Source organism: Panthera tigris, chromosome A2, assembly GCF_018350195.1.
Source record: "Panthera tigris isolate Pti1 chromosome A2, P.tigris_Pti1_mat1.1, whole genome shotgun sequence".
Classification (NCBI taxonomy): Eukaryota; Metazoa; Chordata; class Mammalia; order Carnivora; family Felidae; genus Panthera; species Panthera tigris.
Window position 1 is genome coordinate 147,415,037 of NC_056661.1, and position 25,320 is coordinate 147,440,356.

The 25,320-nt window shown below is 37.7% G+C and overlaps 1 protein-coding gene and 1 pseudogene across 3 annotated transcripts in view; both read right to left on the reverse strand.

Annotated features, from left to right (window-relative positions):
• CHCHD3 (coiled-coil-helix-coiled-coil-helix domain containing 3) overlaps positions 1 to 25,320 on the reverse strand; it is a 279,622-nt gene that overhangs the window by 216,636 nt on the left and 37,666 nt on the right. For all 3 annotated transcript variants that reach the window (XM_042972717.1, XM_042972708.1, XM_042972721.1), the window contains exon 3: positions 2,671 to 2,752. In XM_042972717.1, the coding sequence (XP_042828651.1) occupies positions 2,671 to 2,752 (82 nt within the window). The remainder of the gene's footprint in view (positions 1 to 2,670; positions 2,753 to 25,320) is intronic.
• On the reverse strand, positions 4,580 to 14,455 carry LOC102955665 (annotated as a pseudogene).

Sequence of the window (25,320 nt, forward strand, 5' to 3'; positions counted from 1 at the left end):
CCCTCCCCCCGCTCACACTCTGTCTCTCACTCTCACTCACTCTCTCTCTCTTTCTCTCTCTCTCAAAAAGAAACATTAAGAAAAAAAATTTTAAAAAGAAAAAAAATATTACTGCTTCCCTTACCATTTGCCACATAGGCAGCATGAATGGATTATAGATGAAGCCAGAATTGTTGAAACAGTGTGATGGGCTTTAGGGATTCATTGTACTTATCTCTGATTTTCAGTGTGCTTTAAAATGTCCATAATAAGAAGGTAAAACAAGGATAACAAATACTCTGTAGAGAAAAATAACAAAATCTAAATGATTTCCAAAGTCCTTTTTGCACAAATTTGATTCCTTACACATACGTGTACCTACGTGCCAACCTTAAGTGCTTGGGAAACTACCTGCAGTTATGTGTGCATCTGGACAGCAAGGGAAAACAATGAAGCAGCATTACAAGTGACGGGACAATGGCACAAGGAACCATTCTCTGAAACTGCTTACCAGGGTTTACTCAATTAAGGCAACAGATACAATAACGTATAAATGCCTCGTGACTCCAAAAAGTTGCTTTTAAAAGACTATGCATAAAACTTTCTTAATGCTTCTTCTAAAGTTTCTTCTCCAGTAGAAAAAAGAAAGAAAAAAAAAATAGCTATTGATTCTTCCAAGAACTACCATACAGATGAACACACACTTTTTGCCGAGATCTGACAGCTGGAAATTTTCATTCTGAAGAAGGCTTCAGACAAAATATTTTTGTAAAGAAAAAATAATAAAAAGGTTGTACTACCCTCTGCTCTCCTTAAAGGTGACAGAAAATAAATTCTTTATCAATAGTCATTTGTCCAGTTACAGCAAAGCTGCCAACCCCAGTCCACAAGAGATAAGAGATTGGCTCTCACTGGTACCTTTTACTCATCCCATTTGCCCTTTACCCTTTCACCGACCAAGGCAGAGCAAATGGGAGTTGAATAATGAAAGGGGGGAGAAAACACACGAAAACAAAAACAAGACACCACAGTGAGAGTTATTGTAACTGAAAGCCTGTACCATGTGTGGAGAAAAGACAAAAGTCCTATGTGAAATATAATAAGCAAAGTAAATATGAGAGTCTAACCAAAAAAAAAAAGCCTTATTAAAATAAAATTCAATTAAAAATAAAATTTCAAAGACAAGAAATTCTACCATAACATATCGATTTTCTTTGCTTCTTAATGAAAGTGGTCTGAAATCTTTTGAATATTTAAACTCCACTCTCTAATTATATACTCCACCAACCTAACCCAATTAAGTAATTATAAAGTGTTGCGTAGGAAACTATTGAAATACACAGAAAACCCTTTTAGCAGTACTAATTACATCTTGATTTTTTTTAAACCCTAAGCCCTGAGCCTTCCCTATTTCCTGAGAAAATGGTGGTCTTACTCTTAAAACTTATGTCCTATTCCATACATTTCAAGTAAATTAGAGGTAGCTCAGCACATTGTCAAAGGGAAAGAAATATTAGGGAACATTTTTCAGACTCCTCAGTTTAGAGATAAAAATCTTTAAGGCCCAGCGAGGTTAAATTATATGTTGAAGGTCCGGTGGTCAGTGAGGACTAGAATCCAATTCGAAGATTCTTTACATTGAGCTCTCTCAAACAAAATAGTTAAGCAGTCCAAAATAAGAACAAATACATACTAGGCATCTACACATGGTAGGCATGTGCCTAGTATTCACAGTAGAAAGATCTTCACATGATTATAGAATACACTGTGCTACATGCAAATTTCAGAAGGAGCACAGATGGAACACTTGACTCTATTTTGGATTAAAATGTATTCATATATTTTTATGAATAAGTACATACTTTAAATCTTTAAAAGTAGTATTTTTTACCACAAAAAATTATGCTGTTTGGAACGTTGCTTTTTATCAATTTATGGCTTTTCCACATCTATCTGAATCAGCACAGGAGGATCTACTTGACTGTCTAGTACTCCATTGTAGGCATGTATCCTAAGTCATTCATCCTGTCCCCATAATGGGCATGTGGATTGCTCCCTGTTCTCTACTATTACAAAAACACTTCAGTGAACATTCTTTCAGCTGTTAGCAGTAGTAACAATGACAATAATTGTACAGATGCACAAAAGAATAAAATGTTCAAGAGTGGTTATCTCCATAGAACAGTTATTGAGGATTTTGATTCTTCAACCTTATATATTTCTGCAATGTCTCCGCTCTTTTAAGTGAGCACATTACTAATTAGTCCTATCTGTTAATATTAGCACTATGTAAAACATGTAACATTCACTAGCAGCTACAATACCGTAAACCTTAACACCCACAGTAGAATACACAATTTACAATCGCAAACCATTTGCTGAGAGAGACTAGCCTCAGAAATGCTTGGAGAATCCTCAAGAAAGACTTCTCACATACCGAGAAACTGTACAATAATCACGCAGCTAAGAACCACACGAGAGATACAGCTGTCACAATCAAGTGTGGGAAGAGAGTAAGGGAGGGTTTGAACAAGCACCATCCAAAACTAGAAAATGGCCACGTTCATATGTTCAACACATTCTGCAGCCCAGACACAAATATGAGTCTTATTACAATCACTCCTCTCCAAAAAGATTTCATAATTATGACAAAAGTCCACCAAAATCTCCCTCAGATATCACAAAACTCACCGTTTCTGATTTTCAGACTCTTTCTTGGCTTGCTCCAACGCCAGCTCCTCAGCCACTCTTCTTTTCAATTCTTCATCAGAAACTAGGATCGATAGAGTGGAAGGAGAGAAAATCAATGATTTCTTAAAAACAAAAGCAAGACAATACTCCAGAAAAACAAAGCGAAGACTAGATCTTAGTGGGCAAAGTTCTGCCAGCTGGTCAGCATCTCCTTGGAACTACCTAAGCACTGTAGAAAAGACCAATTAGTGCACTTCAGGAGTAATTTAATCAAAAGTTCCCTGGTGACCTAGAAATTTCCACACCTGCCAAAACGTATAATAAACTCAAGTAGCTGCTTACTGCCCAGTGGGGACCGAACCATTAAGTACAAATTCTTTAGGATGATGTCCTATCATTAAAGTGTGACCATCACGTAGAAGAGGAGGAGAGGCTGGAAGGAAGGGACTTCAGAGAGGAAGAGGAAGAGGACATCAAAACATTCTCACTTTGATAATTAAACACTTTAAAGAACCACTTACGACAGGAAGAAAATCATTTGTATTTACAACCATTTTTCCATGATTTGTGAAAAAGGACATTTACAATTTATGAAAATTTTATTTTTCTTTTAACTTCTTTATTAAGTTTGTTGCATAAAAGATATACATTCTCATACTGACAAGTCTTGCCATGAACAAAAGCAACACAAATAAGGCAACAGCAAGATGTGCTTCACATATAAACAATCATGTGGTAAGAATGAGAAATCTGGCCCTGCACAACAAAAAGATTAGGAAGCAAAATGTGAATAATCCCTGCATTCAGAATACACCCAAATGTGTGCACAAAGACAGTGCACCCGTAACACAGCTCACTTAAATTCCCGTTTATGATGCATAATTCCTTAATCATCCACTTGTGCAAGAAGAATGAACATGAAGAAACATGAAATCCGAATTGCATTTATTTTCACAACATCAATGCTATACTCAAAATAGTAACTTCATTGAATCTAAAGGTTAAATGTTTCAAAGTGAAAGGCAATCTTAAATTTTTTAACCCTATGAAAGGGTCTGCGGGAACAGGTGGCTTATTTTTCTGCTTGCAAGGAGACTAGGTCTCAGCCTGCACTAAGTGGCATGAGCGACAAAGGACAACAAATACCATTGACAGTAATGCCCAGACATATCAAAATCCCGAGTTGAACCACGTTCTTTCTACTTCTATAGCAAGTCTATTAAACAACCAGCATAACGGAAGCTTCTGCCTCATGCGACAGAATCACTAACTTAACTATACATCTATCAGAAATTTCCAAACCCCATTTCCAAAACAATTTTAGTACACCTATTAAGTACTGTGGGTCACTTAGAAAACCAGAAATAAAACATACAACCAGTCTTTGCAATTAAAAGTTTTTCATAACATATAAACAATGTTCAGATACAAATTCTGAACTAAATGTTTTTTTCTAAATATGATTTATGTAATCAAGGCTTTCTTAAACAAAGACAGGTCTTAGATGTATGATCTGTACAAACTTACAGTAGTGTATATTCCAAATAGAGATTTTCCTCCTATTATGATATGACAATGTAACTCTTTTCTGAGTGAAGACATATGTTAAGGCTTAAGGTGTAAACAACTCTGGAAGGCAAACAACTTAGTAAAGAAATAACCAGTCATCTAAAAATGTGTATCATCTCATAATAGGCCCCTGAATTTTCAAATTTACATGTGAGAATACATTTACATCTTAAATTTCTAGGAAAGGCACAGGCTTTATATAAAAAAGCAGCAAAATTTTAAACCCACCAATTTATTGAAAAAGCCATTACTTTTATTAGAAACAAATAATGCTTCTCAAAATGTTGGCAACAGGTCAAAGTATAGACATATGTTTCATACAGTGTATTTCTCCCTTTAATTATATTCCAGAAGGAGGTGGAATACCTCCTTGGGGTGGGAAGCAGAAGTATTTGATGGATTGTGTGAACTGGTCTCCTTGTACACAAACCATGCATTTCCTCCCCAAAGTATCATATTCAGAAAGCCAAAGATCACAGACACATTTAGGGATCCGATACTAGTTACAGAGCCAAAATAACATGTCATTTCTTGATGGTCACAAGGCTGAAGTTCCTTGACAATACTGTGACCAGTAGCTACTTTAATATCTGTAAGAGCTTTAGCCCAGGCTGAAGTGCTCGCCAACCACAGAAAAGTGGCAACGAGTAACAATGAAGCCAATCATGGGAAGGTTTCGACTATCCCAACACAGGTTCATATAACCAACATAGAGCAGAAGGGCAGCTGAGCAGTACAGGAAGACAAAGACTGCAAATGTAACGCAGAATTGTGCAGAAGAAGAGTAATCTCCAATAAGGACATAATTTTTCCAATTTACATCACACACGTTTGCATCTGGAATTGCCTCAAATAATGCTTCATTCAACCTGAATGGATAGGCAAAAAAGCAGCTGTAATCATTTTATTTTCATTAACTTTAGGACAAGTCACTTGAATTTCTGTTTTGCCCTTAAAACCTCCACAGGTGGCAAAAGCAAAGATAGAAGCAATCCACTCGAGGACCTTGATGAAGCTGAGTAGCTCCTTGAGCAGGCTGAGGTTGAGCTGAAAGGAGGACATCCTCTGAGGGAAGGGGGGAGAGAGCAAAAATGTTAAAGCCGTATTTTTGGAAACTATGTCATCCACATCAAGTGCCAACAATTGGAGAGAGATGTAAAAAAAAAAAAAAATGCTGAGAACACAGCTGGAGCTTTCTAAATACCTGGTGACTTGATTTGAAACATCTGGTGTTTCCAATTGGAAGATGTTGTACGATATGTTTTGTAAAGATTCTTGCAGCTATGATAGCAAATCAAATAGACAAATCTGACATACTTCTTAAGAGCCTTCATAAGAAATATGTAGAGAGCATTTCCTCTTTACTAGAAATCCACTACCCAAAATCATGACCAAGAAAGCACCACAAAAATTGGGGGGAATCTAGGGATACCTACAGGAACTAAGAAGTATTTCAAATGGTAGAGGCTATTAGGTGGGAAATGAGGTGGGACCGTCTCTCCCGTGCAACAACACTTTGATGATCTCCACGCTTATCAGCACCTTGCCTCAGCGCATATGCAAAAAAGTGAATTACAACAGGACATAGAAAGCCTTTTTAAAATTTAGCTGACACTGGACAATAACAAAGAAGATATGGGAAAGGTCATAAGGATGTGTTCTCTTTTTTTTTTTTTAATTTTTTAATGTTTATTTATTTTTTGAAAGGGAGATAAGAGTGTGAGCAGGGGAGAGGCAGAGAGAAAGGGAGACACAGAATCTGAGCAGTCAGCACAGAGCCCGATGTGGGGCTTGAACCAAGGAGCCATGAGATCATGACCTGAGCCGAAGTCAGACGCTTAACTGACTGAGCCACCCAGGCGCCCCTGTGTTCTGTAAGTTGTAGATTATCAGGAAACAACAAGAGCATCAGAGGACATCATCATGAAGGTGAAAAGACAACTGACAGAATGAGAAAAAATACTGACAAATCATATAGCTGATTAGAGACTTGTATCCAGAATACACAAACAAAAAGACAACAAAATTAAAAATGGGCAAGGGATAGAAATAGGCATTTCTCTAAAACAGATCATACAAATGGCCAATAAGCATATGAAAAGTGACTGAAGGGCATTCATCATCAGGGAAAGGCAAATCAAAACAATGATACACCAATTCAAACACAGTATAATCAAAAAGACAAACATTAACAAGTGTTGCTGAGAACATGAAGAAATTTACGGCAGTATTATTGACAATATCCCAAGTGAAAACAACCTAAATGTCTATCCACTGATGAATGTATAAATAAAATGTATATCCATCTCAATAAAGCTTTAGAAAGAAAAAAGAATATAATACAAAAGAAGAAGAATGGACAACGAATTAGGGAAAGGGTAAACACTAGCTGGGTCTAATCCCAGCTTGGCCATCAACAATCTGGAGGACCTAGGGGAAGTTACCAGCCTCTCTGGACAGTTTGCCTCAAAAGGTTGTTCTCAAATGGACGTTCTCCAGGGTCCCTTTCAACTATATACTATGCTGCCCTTTGGCTTCTCTCCTCCTTCACCGTCCATAAGATGAGAAAGATACAAGTCTAGGCTTTGAAAAGGTCACATAAAGTCAAGAAAAGAACTAGAACAGAGAATTCTGTCTATATTCAGGCAAATCTTAAAATTCTTTTAGTATTAAAGGTTTAAAGCAACGCAAACACCAACAAGAGAAATTAGACAGTAATAGAGGTCAACGAAGAGTCTAAACAGAATAGTCCCTGTTTTTCCATTAGCTACACTTTGTATCAGTCAAATAACCTACCCGAGGTTCGACTTCCTCAACCAAAAACAGGACCCGCTGGGTTACACGGGTGTCAAGTGGCTATGAAGTTCGAGGCTATGCACTCCACAAGGCGATGATTTTCACATCGTCAGCTACTTCTCATAAACAAGCAAAACAACATCACACTACATTGTTTCAGGTTGCTCACAGCTGGTAGCTCTAATTAGTAGCAAAAATTGAAACAAGTATTTAATCCGATTAGTGCTCCCCAAACTATACCCTTAAGTTTCACATACCAGTTAGAATCCACACACAGGCTGATGTGTAGTCACACCGCTTCCCCCGGATTTTTTCAAATTACCACAGCAACATTTCTCTCAGGCAAAATGCAATCAAATTCTCAACCACAATTCAACTGAATTTCATTCAACCAATTAAAACTAAGCTTCAGTGAGACGTCAGCATTCCAGGTCTGAGGATACAGCAATGGGATCTGTTTCCTAAGTCTCCGTATCTTCCACAGCGTGCTTTATGCCTCTTACATATAGGGGCTTCCTACCACGGGAAAAGCCAAAGTCTGCAGAGAGCTTCTTACAATCGTGTGATACACCTAAACTGGAACGGTAAGGACTCCATTACCAAATGGCAACGAGCTGGGTGGCTGGGAAGGCAGCCATGCAGAAGAGATTGCAGAGAAAGAAATGTAGCCTCAAGGCTTGTCCTCTTTCTCTATACTATCCTGCCTATCAGGTCAACTCCACCACCGGCCAGGGGTGAGGTGAGAAAGAGATGGAGGTAACTGGTGATGTCATCCAGGCAGGCCACAAGGGAAAGAGGTGGGAGTGAGAAATTACCAGCAATGCAAAGGGCCAGGATCTCCTAGAGGTCACTGAAGAAGACATGCCCAAGGGACCAACTAGCTGACATCACTTATGGTCAGGAAAGACACCAACGCACAGCTGTCTTTCTAATGCCCCAGCCAGTTCTTAAAAAAAAAAAAAAAAAAAAAATGCAATGTTGGGTCTCACATCCAAGGTCACAGCTGAAAAAGTAATTACCTTAGCTACAAGTGAGAATTTAAAATAACAAAAGATAAAACATGACCTAGCATAAAGAGTTTAAAATCTAAAATAGCAAATCTAAGCCAGGCAGGAAAATAAACCAGTGTAGTAATGGGTTTTGAGCAAATCTAAGTTTCATGTTATTTGTTTTTAAATCAATAGAATACAGAAAGCAACAATATACTTCTTCTGAGGGGTCTGGTCCAAAGCACAGAAGGGAAAAAGATATACCATTTGGAGACCACTATTTAAAATGGCCTTTCTGAAAACACTCTTTTCAGCTCTCAGGATCTGAACATTTTCTCAAATAAAACTGTTATTAAATTAAAAGGTCAGAGTTTCAGGATGGACTACTTTAAGAGAAGCACAAGAAAGGCCAACCTTGCCTATTAGCACAGTGAGTTTCCAAGCAGATCTTTAGGGACGGGAAAAGTTTGTGAAATGAGAAAAAGTGAAAAAGAGAAATGCTCAAGCCATATAAATCAGATTTGCCATGGAAATCTGCAAACCTATTTCAAGCTCAGTAAGTATGGTTCCACAGCTTTTACATACATACGACACTTTCCTTTTAAAATGTGTTAAGACAAAAGGGTATTTTCTTCACATACTTGAATGCTTTGCTTTTAAAAATCTTCTCAAAAAACATGTTAATGTCTTCCTCAGTGGCAAATTGTGTCTTAATGAACACAAATACTGGCATTTTCTCAATTAGTTATAGATGATACAACACTGACCAAAGAACATGTGAGAAAAAGTCAAGTATTGCAATGGCTTGGATATAGCAAATCTGGCCCTAAATCCTTTATTTAAAACTATTATTGAAAATAATAGGGGCACCTGGGTGGCTCAGTTAGTTGAGCATCTGACTTCAGCTCAGGTCATGATCTCACAGTTTGTGGGTTCGAGCCCCACGTCAGGCTCTGTGCTGACAGCTCAGAGCTCGGAGCCTGGAGCCTGCTTCGGATTCTGTGTCTCTCTCTCTCTCTCTCTGCCCCTCCCCCACTCATGCTCTGTCTCTCTCTGTCTCTCAAAAATAAATAAAAATGTTAAAAAAAATTTTTTAAGACTTTAAATTAAAAAAAAGAAAAAGAAAAAGAAAATAATAAATACTTGTATGGTTGAAAGCTGCTCACAATTCCTAACAAATCTGTACTTGTTTTGAGTAAACAACATTCTAAACACATGTTTTCATTAGTCCACTAATTCTTTACTGACTGCTTAGCAATCTTTTACTCCTCTTGGCCACATTCTAAATTTCTAAGAATTTAAATTATTTTTGTCTTAAATCTTATTTATTTATTTTGAGGGGTTGCAGGGAGGGGCAGAGAGAGAGAAGACAGAGAATCCCAAGCAGGCTCCACACTCAGCGCAGAGCCCAATGTGGGGCTTGATTCTCACAAACCGTGAGATCATGACCTGAGTCAAAATCAAGAGTCAGACACTTAACCAGATGAGCCACCCAGGCACCCCTGAGAATTTAAAGTCTAAAGAAATTCTGAGAATCTAAGTTTCTCATTTGGGTTCAGGATCAAATAAGAAACTCCAAGATTCCTACCTTGTTCTAGATCCTAGTGTTCTTAGGAATAGAATACCATGGTCTTAATACTCAGAGGAAGTGTAGCATAAATTCATTATGCCTCACTTGCTTCTATGTGATATGACTTGTGTCTAAATCCTGTTTTTAGAAACTGGTTAAACTAGAAGGAGACCGGGAAGGAAGGGGTGAAGAGAGAGACTCACTATACTCAAGACAGTTCCTTGAGCGGAAAACAGAAATGACTCCAAAAGATGGAAGAATTTTATGAATGCCTCACATCTATGAAAACACAAAAACTTGAAACTACAACTATGATTCAAGATTTACATGGATTCCCTGAACCTCAAGGGACGTATCAATGTCCCCTGTAACATTTTCCGCCTATGACTTTCCTTTTCCCTTCATCTTCTTTGCAACATCCTTACACTATAATTCCCTCCCCAGTTACCATATTTCTTAAACAATCTCTAGAAGTTACTTAATGAAAATGATGGCTTGCCTCCTGGCAAAATGTCAGGTCCTTCGGGACTCTTTCTTTCCTCTATTTCTCTTTCCAGTTTTACCATCTGCACACACATGTCATGTCCGATTTTACAAAGCCTATTATTTTCATATGCTGGTTTAAAAACACTGAAAAAAAAAACTATGAAGATCTACTGACAGAAGGAAATAAATGTATATATTCGCATAACACAAGCAGATTTTACAGAAACAATGAAACTCTGCCAGGATTGAGATAGTTGAGCCACAGCTTACACCAGAAGACATAACCAAATTAAATTTTCAGCTCTGGAGAAATATCCATTAATCTTATAATTTCAACAAATTCATTAATAAACAAAAAAGAGCACTGATTCTTTTAAATATAATAATGAAAGCATCCATGCAATGAATGAAATACAGCACACAGTACATTAGAACTAAATGGCTCACAGCATGGGTTGCAGAATAAATCCTGTCCCACTCCTTGTAAAAAGTACAGGGTTTGATTGGGAGAAGGTCAAAAGATGACAAGGATAAATCTCTGAGGTTAGAAAGAAACATGTAACAGTTTGCCATCATCCTTCTGTAGCACCATTTACTTGGCAGACAAACCGGATTTAAACACACACGCGCACACACACATGTATACTAAGTATGATGTTCAGCTGACAGTTATGTTAACTATCACCCGAGGATAATGTACTTTAAGACTGCCTTCAAAAACATGCTGTCGAAGTACCTGGCAGAGTAACTGAGGCTACCTATATGTTAAAGTTAATGACAATGTTAGAATGAAAAATCTCTAATGCACATTTATAACCACAAATACTGAATGAGAAAGCACAGTGCTACAAAGAGTTTGGCAGCCTAAACGTCAGGAGCACCAAGTTAACGGCTTCTTTCGTAGTATTACTGCTCCATCAGGATTTATATATACCTTTGTGAATTTCTAATTTGAATGGATAATATGCAAATAATGTCCACTTTATTGCTCAGTTCACAATCGGCACTCACGGAAACCAGCTCCGTGTTCCTTTCTATGGGAAAACACACATCAATACCAGGCCACAGAAGCTGTATAGCAACAGACAAGCTCATCAGTCATATTCTACAGTTTCCACATTTTTAAGTAGATAATTCATAAAACCAGTATTGAGAATCAGATAGATCTAGTATTTCATGTCTTAATATCCTGAATGATAGTTGCAAGACCTCACAAAGCCTCAAGGAAAAATAAGATCTATAATTTAAATTAAAAAATAATAATTACCTCTGGGTATTGCTTTTTGATGCATAGCTTAATTTTTTTCTGTTTCAGAAATGGATGTGTTTTATCATGGGGATAAAACTATAAATGAAACAGCGTTAAATCTCCAGCCCCAAATAAAGTACCCAAACTTCCCAAACCTGCTTCCATTTCACTTTGGTAGTCCTGAGCATGGACATACTCAAACATTTCTCCAGGGAGTCCTGTGAAATGCAAAGAGGGCCAAACTGGAAATGAAGGGGGCTCCCGTTTAGTCCAGGCTTTGCCACAATTAGTTTTTGTAGATTTTGCTCAAAATCAGTTCATGAGATCGAGCCCCACATCGGGCTCTGTGCTGACAGTACAGAGCCTGCTTGGGATTCTCTCTCTCTCTCCCTCTCTCTCTCTGCCCCTTCTCTGCTCATGATCTCTCTCTCCCTCTCCAAAGTAAACATTAAAAAAAAGAAGAAGAAGAAACAGACACACTGTAAAATCATATACAATGTAAGTAAAAAGTGTACCTGCTACTCAAAAAAAGAAATTCAAGACAAGCTCCCCACCCTTCCCCCTCACTTCCCCACAGCACTGCCACCATCACCAGGTTTCTGCTCCTGGACGCTCCTTTACAGAAATCTGGAGTCACCACTACTGACATTCTATTACTTATAAAGGAGAGGAAGCTTCCTGTGCTGGCTGGGGATTTCAGTTTCAATATTTAACCTTAGTATTCCATTCTATGGCTAACCATATGAACTTATTTTTGTTTAATTATTTTCTTCCAAATCAAGCAACCTGTAGGAATAACACAAACTAGGGGAATCAGTCAATTCATTAAGTAGTAAATTCTCATTGACTAGGCACTCCTGGGTGGCTCAGTCGATTGGGGGTCTGACTTCAGCTCAGGTCATGATCTCACGGTCCATGGGTTTGAGCCCCACATCAGGCTCTGTGCTGACAGCTCAGAGCCTGGAGCCTGCTTTAGATTCCGTCTCCCTCTCTCTCTGCCCCTCCCCTGCTTGTGCTCTGTCTCTCTCTGTCTCTCTCTCTCTCTCAAAAATAAATAAACATGAAAAAGAATCTTTAAAAAAAAAAATTCTCATTGACTTAATCCTATGCTAGGCCTTAGAAGAGATGAAGGCATACGATCCCTACTATTATAGATTATAGTCTAAGTTAGTAAAATCGTGCTACTGAGGTTTAATATTAAGGAACCATACCAAGGTTGGCTGTAGTCATGGAGTGCTTCGTGGAGTCCCACGTTCATGAAGCAGGTGGGACAGGAGCAAGTACCTACACTAGAGATGGAAAGGAAACGCGATAAAGCTTATTTGTAAGAAGAAAAAATAGAAGGTAAATTATGTTTAATTGTGAGGAGGCTTGGAAACCAAGCAGAAGTTTGGATAAGAAATGTTACGAAATGTTAAGAAACAGGGCACCATGAACAGTTGTTAAAATAGGGGAATAACGCAACGAAACAGAGTGTGACAGGAAGTTTATTCTGGCAAAGGTTTGCAGATAAACAGGATGGGAAAATCATAAGGCAATAAGTAGTTCTCAGAGTATAGCTTCATCCCCTCATCCCCAATTCTTTCCCCTCCCAAGCAGCAGCAGCACCAGAAAGAGATGCAAATATTTCAGCCCCACCCCAGACCTATAAATCACAAAACCCTGGGGGTGGGGCCCAACAAGCCCTCCAAGTGATCCTGACGGTCTCTCAAATTTGGGGGTGGGGGGGTGGGAGGGGGGCAGGAGGTGATGAAGACCTGAACTCAGGATACTGACAGAAACGATGTGCTGGAAGATACAAGAACTTTTGTGGAAAAAACTGATCCTCTGTAACTGAGAGAAGAAAGAAAGAAGTCAAAGGTGCAACCAGATGCCAGAAAACTAATACCCATGATGGTCAATTAAGGAGAAGCTGTTTGGGCAAGAAAGATAATGAGTTCCATTTCAGACAAATTCAATTGAAAGTAATGGTAGAATCACCACATGGAATTCAGATTTGATTTGCAACTTGGCTAGAAATGCTGATTTGGGAATGACAATTACAGATCTGAGCTCAGTGAATTCTGGAAAAAACTGTGCAGAGAGAAAAAAGTAGAAGACTAAGGAACAGGCCTTAAAAATACATCAGAGGAAGGAGGGGAGTAAAAGAGGAACACCATTAGAGACAAAGAAGAAATGGAATGGAAAGGAAGAAATGAACCAAGATACCATGTGCACAAATGAGGAAGAGACTTCATCTCATGCGCCAATTTCAATCAACTGGCAGCAGCTGCTTGGAGTGCTGTGTGTAGAAGGACTCCACGGCCAGTCCAGGTTCAGTGAATTACAGTCCACCGTGAGCACTGGAGGAAGATCTGGAAGCATGGCTAACAATTACCTATCATTCCGTGGAGTGCACGGAATTCAGACTGTGTCGGCATCGGGAATCAGTGGCAAGAGAGTAATGGTGGGCAGCAGGTGCAGGCCTCTCTTCAAAAGTTTAGGAATGAAACAAGAACGAGATAGAAATTTTATAAATAAAAGACGATTTTCACAAAAAGTGGCAATCTGTGCATGTTTGAAGGGCAGCCATAATGAATAATCTGTAAATTGTTAAAAGACTGATGAATGCTGCTTGTTGTTTCTCAGAAGTAATTTGGAGAATACAATGTACACATTACTCATAAGGATCTGATTGTTTAATGTATCATAATGAAGACCAACTAAAGTTTATATATGATCTTCCAGTCCACTTTTCTCATTACCACCCTGTTGCAACGTTCACAGCACAATTTTTAAAGTATATTTTTAAAGTGACTCTGACACTTAGAGTCATAAATCAATCTTCCCTCTTCCTACTGTTATGAACAAGTGTGTGCTTTTTGGCAATAAAGACTGTATTTTATCCAAAAATTCATTAATCACTAATAAAAGAAGTGATTAAATAATACACAAATAAATTAATTACTAAATAGGATATTTAGTTCTTTAAACTGTGACCAACATTATTTTCTAACTTATCTTTGCATGAAATCAAACCCCAAGAAAAGCAGAAGACTCAAAAGTCTGAAAATAAATTCTACCTTCTAATTCACCTAACTTTCTATAGCTCTGGGAAATGTCAACTGACCCCAATCTGGAGACTTTTCTTCTTTTGAATGAAAATAAAAATTTTGACCCAATTATGGCCCTTTTGAGAAGGAAGAAAACTACAGAGTCCTATTTCTAGACACTGGCCCACTATCAGACAGTAGAAACATAAGAGGATCACAGATAGACCTTTGGGCTTCAGTGACTTCATTTATAGCCCATTAAGTGTGAGATGCCAAAAAGGACGTATTTAACACACTAACTAACCACTACAGAACAATGGCCTCTTCTGGGAAGTTTTTGAAAAAGCAAGTCAGGTTTAACACCCATGCTTAATTCATATTTTATTTATGGTACTTCAAATATATTAAAACTGTGAGACAGCATAATACACATTGGTATTATATTTTTCATTAAGCTATAGTGCAATATCCTGAGCTTTTTTTTATTTAATTCACATTGTGATAATTAGATCGGCCTCTTTTTTTGAAGTAAAATTATATCAATAGCCCTGTTTATTTTTTTCCTTCATCTAAAGTAACAAATTTCCATTTATCATTCAGAAAAAAAGAATTTCAATGTAGTCATAATCTCTAGTAAAGCAAAAATAATACTCTGAGGCATTGCGGAAGCTGCACATCAGCAGATCAAGGCTGATTGCACCACCTTTAAAACACAAGACCGTGCACAGGGAATTCAAGACCCAAGCCCTTGTCCTGTCTTTCATTTAAATCCAAGAATGCACTTAACCTTTTTTCGAGAAGTAAAATAAATTACCCACAGTAAAGTTAGGCCGAACAGAAGAGTAAAAACATTTATTATGATTATATTCCTAATGATCCACAAACTTCCTCAATACCAGTGCTATACGGAGAAAGGCGGTAGAACCCTTTCTTCTCATTCAGTAGCGTGTCATTTTTGTTAGCTTAACACCAGGTTTCAGGATGTAAACCATTTGGAATACCTGGGGCTATCCAAGATAGTAATGAAAACAGGTGCTTCCTTCAAACCAGTGTTTTTCTCCCTATCAGAAACAATGCTACTTTCTTTTAGCAAACATTTTGTAATGGTCCCTTTACTATCCCGAAAATAAATGATAATCTGACACAAAAAAGTTGCTATCAATATTATACCCTGCGTGTTATATTTTTAAAAGAATAAAAAGACACTACTTTATAATAAAATAATGACCTTTCGCTAAGTCAATGCTCAAACCTAACCACACTAGAAGATGTAACGAGGGGCATCTGGGTGGCTCAGTCGGTTAAGCACCCAATTCTTGATTCCAACCAGGTCACGATCTCACAGTTCACGAGATCAAGCTGTCAGCACAGAGACCGCTTGGGATTCTCTCTCTCCTGCTCTTACTCCTCCCCTGCTCTCACTCTCTCTCTCTCAAAATAAATAAATAAAAGATTTAACAAAATAGTCTGAATCTTGAGCTTATATATTAAATCACCACAAATGCAATAGATAGAACTATGGTTACACAGCAGCTGCATTCTTAGAAAATTCAGTATATTTTAGAGCCATGCAAAACAGACTTTCTGCTTGTATGTTAAACAGGTTCTGGGCTGAGTAGGCAGGTTTTCAACTGCATAAATTTCTGATGAGTCATCCAGAAAACTGAGGGCACAGGACAATTCTTCAAGGTACAGAACTATCCCAGGCCTTGCAAGACATCTAGATCCTTGCCCACACCACTGAACACCAGGATTCCCTTACAAATGTCTAAAATGCCCACCTGGAAACAGTACTGCCTCATCCCTGACCACCACTGCTTTAGACTAAATTAAATATTCACTCTGAAACAAGAAAAACACGGGAAACCTAGCTACTTTATGGTCCATATGACCAATGATAGTCGCAAATAATGCACTGATAGTAATATGGATTTTTCTTTTTTTGTTTCGTTTGGTTTTTTGGTTTATTTATTTATTTATTGAGAGAGAGAGAGAGAGAGAGAGAGAGAGCGCGCGCAGGGGAGGGGCAGAGAGAGAGTGAGAGTCACAAGCACTGTCAGCATGGAGCCAGATGTGAGGCTCGAACCCACAAACCATGAGATCATTACCTGAGCTGAAATCAAGAGTCAGACACTTCCTGACTGAGCTATGCAGGTGTGCTACAATATGGATTTTTCAAACACAGATACAAATCTGCTGAGAACTGCAAAATGCCTTCCACCAATGTGATCTCTGCTCGCAGGTGCCCAAGTGTTACTAGCTTCCTCTCTCCCCATACTCACCAAAATCACATTTGCCAGGTCCCAGTCATACAGATCATCTTCATTTTCCTTAAGGTTTCCAAAACCACTTTCTGCTAATCATCAACTTGTCAATTTTTTTCTCCTCTGATGCCTCAAGATGAGTTCTACAAGGTTGAGGGTTCCATCAGGAATTTAGTAAAAATGGAGAGGTGGGTTCAAATTACAGCCTGAAGACTCCAGCTCACTGTCATGATACCTCAAGAATACATGGAGATACAGGGTGATACCCATCTACCCACAAACTATTCTAATGTTTTCATTAAGAACCCACAGACGTTTCCAGGTTAATGCCTTTAAGAAAACAATTTCCCAAACATAACACACTTCCCATCAAAACTATCTACATCTGATGGTTCCTGGCCAATTAAAACTATGTGTTTCATAAGTGACAATATCAGAATTAACACTGAACAAACAGTTCAACAGGCCATATCATTTTTATAGTCCAGGAAAATGAGAAGGTATTTCAAGCTACTCACTCTAAATTAACTTACAATAATTCACAGAGAGTCTTTCTTGAAATTAAGGAAATGAAAGGTTTAGTAAGGAATAATTTCTCTATAAACACCAAAATAAATTAGCTTTCACTATAGCATATAATAGAAAAACTAACAAATTATAGGAAGGCAGCAAGAATGAGTATAATCTAAATACACACGGTACTTTTAAAAAATGTATTTATGTCATTTTTAAGTACCTTCAGCAACTGGATCCAGTCTTTTAAAAAATGTTATCAGGTAAAGGTCCCTAGAAATATTCTAATAAGACCAATAATTAGAATATCAACTTATTCTCTGTAAATAGCAATTTCTAATGTACATGACAATTTCATAACATAATTTGCTGAGTAATTGGAGATGTCCTCGCAGGGAATTTTCTTACCAAATTCTCCCTCTCTTTCACCCCACCCACCACCCTGTTAGTGTAAGTAAATATAAATCTTCTCTAATTTCATGACAAATTGTAAATTAAATGAATCCAAATTAATTTTACTGTGTTTTAACATTTTAAGTGGCTTTAACATATTTTATCTGTAATAGAGTTCCTAGAGGATTTCACAGTAAAAAATAAGACATTATACACACATAATATAAAAATATCTTTAAGAGAATTGTATGAAACATTCAGATTTAAATCTATATGCATCTGAAACATGGCATGATAACAGGAATAGTATAACATGCCACACACAAAAAGACTTTCATTTTACAGTCACCATTGTGTGTGTGTGTGTGTGTGTGTGTGTGTGTGTGTGTGTGTATCACATACAACTGTGAAATAGAGAAGCATATCATATTGAATTTCTCTGAAATGGACAGTAAAACAGAGCTCAATGAGAAGCAAGGCAAAGCTATTTTAATTAAAGAATCATGTTTAAAGACACCTGTGTTCTCTTTCTGACTTTACCCTCTGTGACTTAAATTCTTAGCAATAAATTACCAAGGAGGTTTTTCTCGAAGATGAAGTAAATTATAGAGGTATTTTAAGGCCAATGATGAACATCATTACAAAAACAGAATGAAGCTCTACTCAACTGAAGAACCACCAGCATTTCATTTTTAAAATCTTGACTATTTTATAACACTTCATTGAGCCAATACTGTATTTCACAAGAGACTATTTTAAGCCATATATTCTTCAGAATGTCAACATGCTATGATTTACAATTTTTTTCAATGGACGGAAAAGATATAATAAGAAATTTTTTTTTAATTTAAAAAACCTGGAACTGAGGGTTGCTGGAGGGAAGGTGGGGGGGGGGGGGGTTGGCCAGATGGGTGATAAGGAAGGAGTAAGGAATTCACTTGTTGTGATGAGCACTGGGAGTTCTATGTAGGTGGTGAATCACTGAATTCTACTCCTGAAACTAATATCACACTGTATGTTAACTAACTGGAGTTTTAACAGAAGCCTGAAACAGAAAGAAAAAAGAAAAATAGGAAAAAGAAAAAAAAATTGTGATGTGCCTCTCATGAGAATTTAAGATTTTGCCTGATGTCGGGGTCCAACTACATAAGTATTTTAGCTTCTGATCTCCAAGGTTCACGTATTTATTATAAGTGAATTTAATCTGACAGTAACAAGAATTAATTTTAATTTCTTTCCTATTCTTTGAACACTGCTAAAGTCATAGATTATGATGAATGATGAGGAGACTGAAGGGTAAAGTAAAACTGATGCGACCCAGTATTGTCTAAATATTCATCTTCATGGCCCATTTAAATGACTATTAGAAACATGAAGGCTGATAGCAAAGAGAAAGATTTAGACCACAAAGGAGAAAGCATACATTGTATATATAAAGCAATGACAAATAGGAAGCAAACTCAATATCCAGAAACAGGAAAATAGTCAAAACAGTAAAACAGGAGAGCCAGATTATGAAATATGGTGCTAATATTAAGAAATAGGCTTTAAAGAATATTAATCCATGAAAGGATTCTCACAAGAAAGCTAAGAACCTAAACTTACCATATTTTTTGGTCATACTGTTTGATCATTTTGTTTTGTAAGTTAAACATCTAGAACTGAAAAGAGCATAGGAAACCATCACAAAGAAATACATACATATATCTATACATAGGGTCTAGAATGATATATATATATATATAGATAGATCTATATATATAAAGTGATATTAATGATATCTTCAAATTTCGTGGGGAATGGATCATTTTTCTTTTTCTTTATACTTAATGGTACTTTTTACGAAAAACATACTTTTACATCCCTAATCATTTAAAAGGTTATTTTTTAAAAATGCTTGAATTCCAGTTTAAAAAACACCTTTATCAAGTCAATCATGAACATCAAATACACAGAATATATCAGATTAGCTGACAAGACATTCAAACCTCACTTACACCACCAAAAAAAAAAAAAAAAAAAAATTTAAAAAAGGGGCGCCTGGGTGGCTCAGTCGGTTAAGCGGCTGACTTCGGCTCAGGTCATGATCTCGCAGTCCGTGAGTTCGAGCCCCGCATCGGGCTCTGCTGACAGCTCAGAGCCTGGAGCCTGTTTCGGATTCTGTGTCTCCCTCTCTCTGACCCTCCCCCGTTCATGCTCTGTCTCTGTCTCCAAAATAAATAAACGTTTAAAAAAAAAAAAAATTAAAAAAAAAAAAAAAAAAACTTGTTTGTTTTTTTCCTTTTACCCCACAAACCATCCTGCCTACACACCATTATACTAGACTATGTATTCTTAAAAGGCAAATTACTCAAAGAAAGTATAATCAGAGACCATTATTGTAATAATGTTTGGGGGGACAGAATTTATACCATGGTTTCTTATGTGCTACCTAGAAGCATGCCACATGATGGCTATTTGATAAAGAATTCTTTTGTAGTGAAAATGATGAGATTCAAAGTGTCAGAAAAATAATACTTGATGGCCATATTAAATACAGGTAGAAAATGGGGTAGGGGGAGCCTTAGAGTCAAAATATTCTCTTTGCACTTCATTGTTTCAAGAAGCGTTTAATTTTTTGTCTTCCATTTAGATTTTTCAATTGATAATACCAATGGTCCTAGTATGATGAATGATAATATGTTATCAAGGACAGCTGATGAAAAATTCTTAGTCACTGACTTAAGCAATCAACTGAGGTTAAGCAAGTCAGATAAAAGGAATGAAAGATAACCACTGATAGGATTTTCTACATCACACAACAAATAACCCACAACATAATGATGGTAAGGCTCTATGGAGATCCATTTCCTACATACAGCAGTCAATGCTACAGAGTCACTACATTTGGGGATGTTCTAGAAAATCTATAAATTGTCCATTTTGGCTGCAAAACAGACATAGAGTCCTATTTATTTTATTCCACAGAGGCACAGGCTAAAAGAAAATATAACTTCAACTATAAATTTAAACTATATTATATCTATCATTATATTCTTTGCTGCCACTAGCAAAATAAAACATTTAATGTTCTTTGCTTTCTGATTAGATTTATACTTAGTAGGAAATACATATCAAAATTTAGCCTTGCTTCCTTAAAATGGAATCTGACAACTTCTCACTGGGGTTTCATGGCCTGAAGCATCTCTAGTGAAAGCTATTATTCAATGTACCAAACTCTCATTTTTTTAAAGTTGCTTAGTACATGTATACAATACAATCACTGGCTAAGACAAAAAGGTTTTAAATATCTATTTGTAAGAACTGTATCTCAATGACAAATATCAAAATCATCGCTTTTCACAAAGCTTTCAAGACAGAGTAGCAATGACAAATGACAGGATACTGTAACAGATACTATAGCTTTATCGTGAGTTTAATCTTCATCTTATTTATTTGAGTTTAAAGGAAAATCAAACTAAATTATTCATTCCTTACAGTAGCAGAGAAATCTTCAGATACTGTTTATGCAGTTTGAATATAAACTGAAAATATCAAATCTTTTCAATTTTTCACCCATGCTACTAAATCAGGAATAACTAAAATCCAAACAGGAATTCAGACATGTGACAAAGTGAAATATTGGTAACCAAAATACTCCAGCGCTACTCAGCTCTATTCTGAAAAGAACCTGTGTCTCAGGGATGCCCAAATTTTCAGCACTTACAATCTTGGCTATATCCTCATCCAGCCTTACCTAGGAATCCAAACTACCAACTTCAACTAACACAGCACAGGATACCACAAGGGGTAATTTTTGGTTGTGCACATGGCCAATCAGAATAAAGACTACCTTGGGTGTCTGGGTGGCTCAGTTGGTTAAGCGTCCAACTCTGGCTCAGGTCATGATCTCTCAGTTTGTGAGTTCGAGCCCTGCGTCGGGCTCTATGCTGACAGCTCAGAGCCTGAAGCCTGCTTCGGATTCTCTCCCTCTCTCTCTGTCCCTCCCCCACTCACTCTGTCTCTCCTTCAAAAATAAATAAACATTAAAAAAATTTTTTAAAAGAATAAAGACTACCTTTTCCAGCCTCACTCGCAGTTTCATACCCTCATGGCCGTCTTCTGGCTAATTATGTGTAAGCAGACAAGGTGGGTGAAGCTTCTGAGTCATTCCCCACAGCAGAGGCTGGAGGACAGCTGGGAGCCACTTTGGACCATATATACAGAAAGGAAACACCCTAGAGACGAAGAGCAATAAGACAGAAGGAGTTTGGGTCGCAATAAAAAGGAATCATCAAATTACCCAAAATGTACAGGAGAGAAAAATAAAATTCTAACTTTTTAAGCCACTGTTACTTGGGGTCACCATTCAACAGCGGAACCTCTCTTCTATCCTATACACCTTCCTAAAATATGGCAAAAATTCAAAGTTCCAATCTACCCTCTCTCAGACCTCAAAGACAATCTCAAAAACATGCACACTTGAGAAAGGACAGGGAGGGAAGGAGAGGGGAGGGTGGGGGAGGGTGGGGAAGGGTGGGGAAGGGTGGGGAAGGGTGGTAAAGGGAAAAGACACTTCAAAACTAGCTCTGTTGAGCATCCCTGAAAAGAAGCGGAAGAGTTCTGAGGGCAGAGGCCTATGTTTGTCCTAGGGAAAAGTCCCTCCCTCCAGATGTGCATGAGAAAAGGAAACTGGAAAATAACCCAGGTGTTTGGTCCATTCCAGGGTAAGTAATTTAAGCAAGCTATTTAATTTCTTTAGAAGAGCCTCAGTTTCATTATTTCTAAAATGAGGGGCATGGATCAGATCACCTCAATGTTCCTTTCAGTTAACCTAATTCTGAACCTGTGCTTCTCTACCCATGACGTCAGAGCAGAGCAGCTAAGAAGTCAGCTCTGGAATCAGATTGCCTAGTGCCAAAACCCAGCTCTACCATTGTTATATGTAAATCTTTGGTCATTAGCTTCCCTGTGACTCAGTTTCCTCACCTGTAAAATAAATATAATAAGAGTAACCATTGGGAATGCAAGCTGGTGCAGCCACCCTGGAAAACAGTACGGAGATTCCTCAAAAAACTAAAAATAGAACTACCCTACGACCCAGCAGTTGCACTACTAGGCATTTATCCACGGGAACCAGTGTGCTGTTTTGAAGGGACACACGCACCCCTGTGTTTATAGCAGCACTATCAACAATAGCCAAAGTATGGAAAGAGCCCAAATGTCTATCGACGGATGAATGGATAAAGAAGATGTGGTATATACATATACAATGGAGTATTACTTGGCAATCAAAAAGAATGAAATCTGACCATTTGCAACTGCATAGATGGATCTGGAGGGTATTATGCTAAGTGAAATTAGTCAGAGAAAGACAAAAATCATATGACTTCACTCATATGAGGACTTTAAGAGACAAAACAGATGAGCATAACGGAAGGGAAACAAAAATAATATAAAACCAGGGAGGGGGACAAAACAGAAGAGACTCATAAATATGGAGAACAAACTGAGGGTTACTGGAGGGGTTGTGGGAGGGGGGATGGGCTAAATGAGGAAGGGGCATTAAGGAATCTACTCCTGAAATCACTGTTTCACTATACGCTAACTAATTTGGATGTAAATTTTAAAACATAAAAAATAAAATTTAAAAAATTTTAAATTTAAATTAAAAAAAAAAAGAGTAACCATGTCACAGGAATTTGTGGAAATTATATCTCCTCCTAATGGATGTCCATACCTCATCAGATTACATTTTAGCACTCATAAACCTACTTTACCTAAAGACCTATACATGCAGTCCTCAAACTTCAAATAAATAGCAAGTGACTATCAATTAAGATTCTGACTTAGGCTCAGGTCATGATCTCATAGCTCATGAGTTCAAGCCCCGCATCGAGCTCTGTGCAGATAGCTCAGAATCTGGAGCCTGCTTGGGATTCTATGCCTCCCTCGCTCTCTGCCCCTCCCCCGCTCACACTCTGTCTCGCTCTCCTTCAAAAATAAACATTAAAAAAAAATTTTTTTTTAATCACAAATTACCTTTTCTACCCTGGCAATTCTTCAAGGCTTCATCTTGCCATCTACTTCCTGTTTAATAGAGCCTAACATCATCATACTGCCTGCAAACCAGTAATTCACTAACTTTCCACCCCCTTTCTGGAAAGTGAAACCTTGGTGAGAAAATGTTCCGGCTATCCCAAAGTTTGTTCAGAATCTGACTACCGGAAGGAATGCTCTCAATTTTTTTCCTTCTCTCTTCTTATGCAGCATTCTATATAGCAGCCAAGGGTTTAAACAAATCCTAAGTCCTCCCTTTGTATAGATTTTTTTTTAATTGCAAATTCACCAAGCAGAATTTCAAATAGAATGATGATGTCACAAGTTCATTTTCCCCATCTTCCTTGCCCTGCCATCATCCACAAAAAACTCACATTCTGGGGCGCCTGGGTGGCTCAGTCGGTTGAGCATCCGACTTCAGCTCAGGTCATGATCTCACGGTTCGTGAGTTGGAGCCCCGCGTCGGGCTCTGGGCTGACGGCCTGGAGCCTGCCTCAGAGCCTGGAGCCTGCTTGGGATTCTGTGTCTCCCTCTCTCTCTGCCCCACCCCCACTCGTGCTCTCTGTCTCTGTCTCTCAAAAATAAATAAATGTTAAAAATAAATTAAAAAAAAAAAAACTCACATTCTATTCTAGATGTACCATCTAGGAACCCCACTTCCACTATTCTCTGTTCCGCTACTAACTTTCAGGAATTCCTAAAGCCCAAAACAAACAGCACAACTTCAATGCTCTCTTTGATATGCTAACAGTTCCTAAGAGAACTTCAACCATCAGCTACAAAATAAACATTAGTTTAGGTCTAAAACAGCCTGCGTGGGCATAAGTTAGGTAAAATATTAATACATTAAAGCTGCTGGTAATGTTCTTAGCATTCATGTTAAAATTCTGTAAGAAAATAATTATTTTAAGCATGCGGTGACTGATTTGCTGCATTCTTAAGAAATGCAAATCATATCCAGAGGCCCTTTTTTTCCTAGTACAGCATGTCCAATTTCATAAAAGATGTAAATGGAGAACCATAATCCACTTAAACATATTCGCTTAACAGGAAGCTTTGTTGAAACACACCGTTTTTTTCCCTTTTTAATGAGCAATACTTGTACTTTCGCCATCTTAAGAATGCTTCTCTTACTCAAGCTGCAGTAATATTTCTGCATTTCCCTAAGATTCTTTCGAACTATCTTAGGTCTTTCCTTTGAGCGCCTAAATGACCGTTTTTTAACCTCGTGGCCACACAGGAGATAGCACACCAAGAGAACAGCCTCTGAAGGAGTCATAAATGACTTCCTACCTCCTGCCAACCATCGTTACCCCAGAGAGAAGTAGAGAGCTTGGCATCCTTGCCAGGTGACACTCATCACCACAGTCAACTCTGCAATAACACAGGGACCAAGCAGGGCCAATACACTGCGGAAGTCGTTCCAAACTGGCTCCGGTCTGTGCCAATGTGTACACGTTTCCACAAAGTTGCTCCCTGGTGCACAAACTGGGGAGATGTTTCATTTCCCTTCCCAAAGCTCTTCTCCCTGCTATACATTCCAATAGCCGAATGCTTTGCTCAATGCTTCTAAAAGTACAAATCCTCTCACTAATACAATCTTAAGAAACTGTTCTGTAATTTTTAAAAGAATCTGTAATTTATATGTTAATGATAAAGTAATCATAAGTTTAAAACATTGGATTTTAAATTACTAATATTATTGAGATGATGACAAAGTGTATTATATAACCTTTCTATATAGTGTTTA